Source organism: Lygodium microphyllum, chromosome 10 (genome assembly GCF_053477565.2).
Source record: "Lygodium microphyllum isolate KBCC chromosome 10, Lygodium_microphyllum_v1.1.10, whole genome shotgun sequence".
Lineage (NCBI taxonomy): Eukaryota > Viridiplantae > Streptophyta > Polypodiopsida > Schizaeales > Lygodiaceae > Lygodium > Lygodium microphyllum.
In genome coordinates this window covers 156,466,993-156,475,734 of record NC_141144.1, presented here as the reverse complement: position 1 = coordinate 156,475,734, position 8,742 = coordinate 156,466,993, and the positions used below count along the sequence as shown (strand labels likewise).

Genomic DNA, 8,742 nt, shown 5'->3' with positions numbered 1-8,742 from the left:
ATTCTTCGTCCAGCTGCACATAGTCCTCAACATGGCCCCTCGGCACCGCGATAACAAGAACCACAAGCAATAAGTTCTTGTGATGCCAACTAGGACACATGTGAAGAGGTTGACTTGGTTCATGCTCAAGAACCAATGGTGCCATCTTCCAAGAATGACAACAAACAACGTCCACGACAAACATCATCGAAGTCTAATGCTCCTAAACCTCCTAAACCAAAGAGGGCATGGAAAGGAAAGAATCAGAATGACGGTCCTAAGACACAAGATCATTCAATAGCCACAAAAACACCGTTTGCGCAATGGAAGGTTTCATGGACAGTACAACTCATTCACATCCGAGGATCCATGAGTGTGGAGTTCTCAAAGCCACCAAAGCAAGGAGTGGATATATGGTCCAAGGTTGCCACCCAGCTAGCATCGCTATTTCCAGAGTTCGACAAAGATGGTGAGGCATGCAAAAAACGTTGGGGACGCGTTTATGAGTCATATAGAAAGGATAAGGCCCACAATGCCATATCAGGCAATGATCGCAGGATCATTTGTCAGTGGTATGATCTTGTGGATGAATATATGTGGAATCATGCCAATGTTGTTAGCGATGCACATGCCTCGTATGTTGGTGGGTTTTCTTCATCGGAAGACAACAATACATCAGTCTCCAATAATCAGGGTGACCACACCCAAGAAGACATTGGCCCCAATGAGCCTTTGAAGATCGTGCATGATCAAACGACCAACCAAGGAGCACGCAATAAGAAGGGTAGAAAGATAGAGGAGTCTCTCAATGACATGGTTAGCATCGCCCGATCAATGTTAGCCAACCAAAAATCAAATCTAGAGGGGAAAAAAACATTTGACGAGCCCAAGCTCGTTATTATGGATACACTTGCCTCCTCGGTATCTGGTCTGTTAGATGTAATCAAAAGTCTTAAAAAGGAATGATGATTTCAACTGTAGATGAATTTGAAACTTTTAAAAAAACAAGTTTTTTATTCTACCTTTACATCTCTCTTCAATTGTCTCATAAAGTTTCATCAAATCTTTTGACAGGTGAATGGACGATGAAAGTCTTTTGATAATGTGTGTCATCGGTGTTGTAGTCACTGTCATAGCAATGTTTCAACTATTGTTAAGTGATTTGGATGACGGGGACGATGACAGCATGCAATTGCATACTTTGATGGAGTGCATGGCTCGAGGTTACGTTGCACGTTGAGCCAGGATAGGTCAGCGAAGGCACGATCGACATTCATGTTGGGCCTATCCAAGACCACAAACTTTTATGGAGCAAGGGCTTTTGGGGAGTTATACAAACCGAATGTTTAAAAGCAGGTTACGAGTTAGCAAGAGTAAATTTGAATATCTCGTCGCAAAGTTAGCACCACAAATGCGACGCAATAATACGAACTATAGAAGGGCAGTACTTGTGGAGAAGCAGGTCTGTGTGGCTCTGCATCGCTTGACGAGCGGCTCAAGTTTGGGACTAATAGTTGCTTTGTACGGAGTCTCAACTTCGTTTACACAGTTGGCTGTTTTGGACTTTTGCGATGCACTTGGATTGCATGGTATGTATGTAAAGTGGCCAATGCCACAACAAATGCAAAAATATGCTAGTGCATTTCAAGCCCTTCGAGGCATACCGTATGTTATTGGTGCAGTAGATGGTAGTCATATACCCATCATTGCCCCAAGGGAGAACCACGAAGATTATTTTAATAGGAAGGGCTTCCACTCTATTATTCTACAGATAAGCATGGCAGCCAATTGTGTTGTTTGGGACTATGACGTTGGCTGGGCAAGTTCTATGCACGATTGGAATGTTTTTCAACGTTCAGACCTAGGAAAACGATGCACAAACAAAGCTCTGGGACAATACTATCTACTAGGCGATTGTGCTTATCCTGCACGCTTTTGGATGCTTCCTCCTTTCAAGGGTAGTAAGGATGGGCTATCTCCGGAACGTTATTATTGGAATTACATACAATCAAGTACTCGTATGCCAGTTGAAAGGGCATTTGGCATCCTTAAAGTGCGATTTCGTATATTGTTAAAGAGATGTGACACGCTTTTACAAAATGTCCCAAAGATGGTGGCAGCATGCATTGTTTTACATAATATATGCATTGTGCATGGAGATGGTTTTGATGATGCATGGATACATGAAGCGATAGCAGAACTTGATAGAGAAAGTAATGCAGCTCATCAAGACATGGACCAGCAAAATAGTTTGAGGAATGGATTAGCAGAGGTTGCTATGCTAACTACCACATGTACCACACAAGCAATACAAAGAGCTCAAGCAACGGAGCCAACACAAGAGGCAATCCATCTTGGGGGGGCATCTCAAAGAGTCAACATTGCTCGAGCCATGTATAGGGAGAGGGAGAGTGCAAATGTGAGAACAATCTTTGGTGATTCTGACTCTGAGGAGGAGATGGACGACGAAGACAACGGTGAGTAAACTTCTATAGCCATATAATCCGAGAAGGAAAGGTTATTGACTAAATCCATTAACTGATATCTGTTGGGGGTTCAATCAAATCTCATCACTATGATGTAGTTCTGCTAATATTATGGTATGGTACATTAAATCTTTATGGTACATTAAATCTTTATGGTATGTCAGACTCAAATCTTTATGACATGTGTTAGACTCAAAACCTTTATGACATGCAGTGGATGGTGGATAAGAAGACTGAAAGACCAAATAAAACAAGCCAAACTTGGAGACCACAGGAAAGGGATGGTGGCCACATGAGAAAGAAGCAAAGGCATACTCTAAGCTAACTTGTGAGAGATGCTACAATATGTTAGGAGTGGCACACGGTTTTCTGGTTCATGGTTTGTAATTTGTGATATATCTGCTATAAGGACAGTCGATGCACATCTATTGTTGATAATCGCCAGGTAATGTAAATTTAGTGTTATGTTGCCCCCAACTAGTACGCTTGATCTCATTTTTTTAGTACTCAAAGATAAATGATTTATTGTGTTTTGGTATCTGTCAACTATTGTGGCCTCACATCTAGTGTGTGCCTGGAAATCATAGAAATTGCAGCAGCAGCAACTCTCTTTGCAACAACAGCAACTTTGTTTGCAACAAAATACTCCATCACTGCTTCAACATCAAGCAGTCCTTCAACAACAGCCACTGTCAGGTCTTCAACAGCACGTGATTTTACCACAGCAACAACATCAGCTTCGTTGGCAGCTTTGATGCCTCAAACTCGGGCCCCTCCTCTAACACAATCAGCCCACATTGTTAAGCGCAATCACATCCAAGTAAGTAATTTTTAGTCATCCTTGCATCTGCAGCGCAGGTGGAAAGGTGGAAAGAGGGGTAGTGTGCTAAAAAAATTTCCCTCTTTCCACCTTTCCGCAGAGAGCTCGGTAGAGCCATGCCTCAACAACATGGTGAAGGGGTTCAACTCCCCTGCTCTCTTGGAAGTGAATGAGCTTCCAAAAAAATGCATAGTAGTCACCATAGAAACAAATATATTGATGCAGAAAGCAATGAGGCAATAAGGTCATATTCTTGGAGTTCTTTGGTAGGAAAAACTTTAGATTCATGCTTTTAGTTTTATTGGTGACTTTTTTTAAAGGTTTATTAGTCGGTTTAAAGTGTTTAATCAAGTATTCTAAAAATAATTATTATGAGAATGATGATCAACATCCATAGCGTCCCTTCATTCACATGCGATTTAGGAAGTGTTCGGTGCATAGGTGGTGGCCGGTGTATAAACGATTGTGGACGGAAGATGGACGGACACTTATTGATAACAAAAAGTATCCATTGCCTAGTGTGTAAGCAGGTGGCGGCCGTCCAAGTCAACTTTTCCTGTGCCCACAAACTGGGCACAGATTGGGCGGGCAATGGCAGTGTGTAACCACCCTAAGAAAGTGTAAAAATGGATGTACGGCCTATTGCAATTTGCATGCCAAATTTTGCATTTATTGAGCGTGTGTCCCACGCTCTAAAAGCTATGATTGAAACTGCTTTGTCAATTATACACTTCGAGATCAATCGGTTCGAGCTGCCATGGCGGCACTAGCCCTGCTAATTCTCGCAGCTGCTTTGATGATCTCGGTGGTGCATTTTCTGTGGAAAGAAGTCTCTCACAGGACCAGGTCAGGTCCCCTGAGCTTGCCTGTGGTGGGGGGCTCCCTCAGCTTTCTGTGGAACCTCTATCACTTCCACGACTACGTCACCCGCCTCAGTGCCACACACGGGACCTTCAGAGTCTCCTACCCTGGCTTCGATTACTACATCATCGTCCATCCGACCAATCTCGAACACCTCCTGAAGACCAACTTCCACAACTATGTCAAGGTAAAATCAATCAAATATCCCTTGATAGACAAGTAAAATTTCTGTTGTAATTGGATCCTATCAGTCACATTGGCTCTTTGACCCTTGCCCTTAATATCTGCTGCAATTGGCTCTTAACCCATTTCTCATCAGTACAATCACAGGAAGCTTTTCTTTTTTTTTTTTTGGGCGGGGGGCGGGGGGTGCATTTTTCCCATGTGGGAAATGAGGCTCTTTTCCTGCATTTTTCATTATAGTGTTCAACATCATGAGCTTCTGCGAGGGAGGCACCACCGCATACCTAGCTAGGTGCGCTTGCTGCACCCCAGTCTGTCAGTCCCTACCCCCAGCCACACCTGGGTAGGTATGCGGTGGTGCCTCCCTCGCAGAAGCTCATGATGTTGTTGTAATTCACAATGTGGGAATTTGTCTTACAACTTTTTGTATATAGATTGTATTCTCTACACCAGTGCCAATACTATTTTCTGCTGTACTTGTCTCTTAATTCAGTGGTAATAGTAGTACTAATCTTGCTCCAGTGTAATGGTAGTACTAATCTTCTGCTGTATTGTCTCTTAATTCAGTGGTAACGGTATTACCAATCTTGCTCCTTTTTAATTTATCTGGTGATAGTCAGAGGTATTGATTTTATTCTTTGCTGCAAGGTTGGCCATCAAACGAGAGTCATTACTACTCTCGATTATCAAACCACAGTAATTAGGCAGCAATTATAGTATTCTTGGTTTTATGATGACTATTTCTATGTGACTAGGATCATTTCTGGTGGTGGGGTTTGAGGACAGAATGGTTGATAATCAGTTACTATTAATCTTACTTTTGGGGCAACTTTGGTGCTCAAATCCCAGTACCTAGCGCTCTTGATTTTGAGCTAACTGTGTGTGATTGTGCTTGTTGACGCACCTTGCATTCACCTGCATTTTATCAATGTGGTGGCGGGAATGGGAGGTGATTTCATTTCATTGAAATCAAAGTTGAATTGGATAGAAACGTGGTAGCAATACTGATCTTTCAGTGATAAGGCAGTGCTTCTAATCTCATCTCTCCTGCAACATTGGTGATTGAAGCAACAAAATTCTTTCGCTTGATACTATTGAGATAATTCTGGCTGATCAGGCTTGATCCTTGATTTGTACCAATCTGGTGGTACGTTTCATCTTATGGAAATTCGAATTTGAATTGATAACAAACCTCAGGTCCAATGTTCAAGTGAAGTGCAAACATTGGGAGGAAAAGAACCACCAAATACCCAAGACGGGCTAGGTTTTACAAATGATGAACATGAGTCCATTTTGGTCATAATTTTGTAAGATACCAGTCACAGCCTTGGAAGAACCTATTATTCTAGTTACATTATTATATTGCTTCTTTAAAAATGTATTTTGTGAGACTGTTCATGTCTGCAAGGCCACACCCATAGGACAACCATTATTCTTTTACATTCATTCCACTTAAACCCATGGCTTCGACTAGTGTATAGTACTCTGATGTCTATTGCTAGCATTTCTATCAAGCTGTGATGCTTCCAATGTAGAAGCTCAAGGGAAGTGGATATTTCTCTTCACGAATATGGTTATTCAGAATGAATTACAGTTGCTTACTAGTGAAACCATTCGCTAACTCCTAGTAAATCATTTTCAGGGCAGGTTTGTATGTGAAAAGCAGCAGGAATTTCTGGGAGATGGAATCTTCAGTGTTGATGGAGTTGAATGGAAGCAGCAGCGCAGAGTGGCAAGTTATGAATTCTCAACCAAAGCCCTCAGAGAATTTTGTGAGGCCACATTCTGCGAGAATGCTGTAAAGCTTGCGACATTTCTTCTCTCCACAACCATAGGTGGTGAACCTGTTGAGATGCAGGTACTTTGGGAAAAAGTTTATCCTCTACGAGGAATTGTAGTCATGGTTGGTCTGTCAACAGCCAATCTTTTTTGTCAAGTGCTGATTATATGTGCTCATTGTAGGACGCATTTTTGCGGCTTACTTTTGATACATATTGTAAAGTTGGCTTTGGAGTTGAGATGAACACCTTGCAACGGAATCCACCCACTGAGCAGATCTCCTTCCTGCAAACTTTTGATAACTGCAATAGTCATGTGTTTTTGCGTTACATCGATCCTCTGTGGAAACTGAAGCGCTGGCTCGGGGTCGGGCGTGAGGCTAAGTTTGCCAAAGATATTACTGAACTAGAGGCTATTGTGTTCGGGCTCATCGAACAAAAGAGGAGGCTTAAAGGGGTAAGTGATAGCTCTGTAAGATGTGAATTTCTCTTGTGCATATAAAGAGGAGTTTTTCTCCTTTGGTAGTTAAGAGCTTGCATTTACAGTGCCAGGCTCAATCTGATCTCCTTTCAAGGTTTCTGGCCCTCAGTGAAGCTGATCCAGGTAATTACACAGACAAGAAGATAAAGGATATTATCATCAACTTTATGCTTGCAGGACGGGATACAACAGCTCTTACCCTTTCTTGGTTCTTGTACATGCTCTGTCAAAATTCTGATATCCAGCAAACAGTAGTTGAAGAAGTAAGGCAAGTAGTTTATGGGTCCTCTGTTACTCCAGTACTAGATGATGGTACAGGGGGTAAGCTACCTACCAAGGAACAAATTCAACGTTTTACTGAGCTGATAACCTATGACAAACTTAACAAGATGCAGTATCTGCAGGCTTGTCTGCAAGAGACATTGCGTCTTTTTCCTCCAGTCCCAAATGTAAGAACATTCACATCGTTTCAAGTTTCTTGATGTCTTGCAACAGAATCACACTTGGTTGAATGTCACTTGTGTGTGTGTGTGTGTGTGTGCGCGCGCGCGCGTGCGCCCATGTTTGCATGTGTCTGTGCTTTTTTGTGGGTGCACGTCCGCGTGCGGGTGTGTGTATTGCAGGATCCAAAGATAGCGGTTGCAGCTGACACATTGCCTGATGGGACAAGGGTGAGGAAGGGTGACTGTGTCAACATAGGATTGTATGCAATGGGACGCATGGAATGGTTGTGGGGAAATGATGCCATGGATTTCAGGCCGGAGCGGTTTATGAAAAACGGAGTGTGTCAACAGGAGTCTACATTCAAGCTTCCTGCGTTTCTGGTAGTCTTGCATGAACACTAATCAGCTTGGATTGCTTTTCTTTGTTTGCATTATTTGCACTATCAAAGTTTGATCTTACATCCTCTGACAGTACTACATTCTAGTTGGATAGAAGACTAAGCAAGCAAGGAACAGTCGGTTTGGTCAATGCCATGTTCTATGCATAATGATTAACATGTCCTTTGTGATTTCAGCCAACTGCCAGTTGCTTCTCTGTGCACCTTTGAGCTAAGAATGTCAGGAGAAATGGGTCTTTGGCTTTGAGCTTGTTAAAATGCACAATGCAAAGACTATTAACATTAATGATGGTGAAGGAAAGAAGTTGTAATTGGAAGTTACATTGCTAATCTGGTTATGTTGGTTACATCTTTTCAGGGCGGGCCACGATTGTGTTTGGGGAAAGACTTTGCATTCCTCCAGATGAAAGTTACAGCCGCAACTTTACTATGGTTTTTCAGTTTCAAGATTGTCCCAAGTCACAGAGTTAAATATAGAGTCATGCTCACATTGCACATGTCCCAGGATGGTCTCATGGTGAATGCTTGTCCAAGAATCAGAGAGCAAAGGTTTGAAGGTCAAGAGATGAGGGTATCGTGCTAAACACATCAGTGACTCGGAAGCTGTTGATGCTTCAAAATCTAGATTCTCTGCTTTGAGGGTTGCAGAGGTTGGTACAAAATCAGCTGTTGATGCATTCTCTTCTCAAGATACCATCTCTGGGGAGCATTCATCTGCTGCATATGACGTAGTGACAGATTCCAGGGGGATTTTGCTTTGCATACTAGCTCTGATCTTTCCTTTCAAGGGTTTATTGCCGTCGTTGCAATGCGGCATTATTACAAACAATCCTTCAAATCTAAACATTTTTTATAACATGCTTGGTGCACAAATCCCTGCCCATTAAATCAAGCAGTAGGCCTGCTGTGAAAATGTGATTCTGCATCTGGTCATGTAGATCCCTGAAATCTATATGTTATCCAATGAAATCCATGAGCCACCACAGATTTGGCATCTATTATCGCATGTATCTCATTAAATGGTATAGATTTCACAAAGGTATATCTTTCTTTCTTTCTTTGCATCATTCAATACAAGGTCATAACCTAGTTTATGAGGAAGGTCGATATTTCTCCCAAAAGATAGATGTCCCACGATTGGCATATGCTTTTTGTATATTTCTAACTACACTTTCTAATATCTGCCTAATCATCTAAACCTGTGACCAAAACAAAGATGATGTTTCTTCAAATTAGATATTATTGTATGTCTAATAGCATTTGGTAACAATCTTTTTTTGCATTGAATTGTAAGTTGACTCCATTTATCATAA

At 41.9% G+C, this 8,742-nt stretch overlaps 1 protein-coding gene across 2 annotated transcripts; it reads left to right on the top strand.

Moving 5' to 3' along the window:
• Nucleotides 1-4,003: 4,003 nt before the first annotated feature.
• LOC148030718 (cytochrome P450 704C1-like) lies at nt 4,004-8,483 on the top strand. 2 transcript variants are annotated; one of them, XM_087687057.1, is made up of 6 exons: nt 4,004-4,333; nt 5,972-6,187; nt 6,292-6,564; nt 6,654-7,037; nt 7,212-7,412; nt 7,788-8,483. In XM_087687057.1, the coding sequence occupies exons 1-6, from the start codon at nt 4,043-4,045 to the stop codon at nt 8,010-8,012; spliced, it is 1,590 nt and encodes a 529-aa protein (XP_087543183.1). In that variant the 5' UTR covers nt 4,004-4,042; the 3' UTR covers nt 8,013-8,483. The 2 variants fall into 2 exon arrangements, with proteins under 2 accessions (XP_087543183.1, XP_087543184.1); XM_087687058.1 differs by having other exon boundaries at nt 4,199-4,333; nt 5,977-6,187.
• Nucleotides 8,484-8,742: the final 259 nt, after the last annotated feature.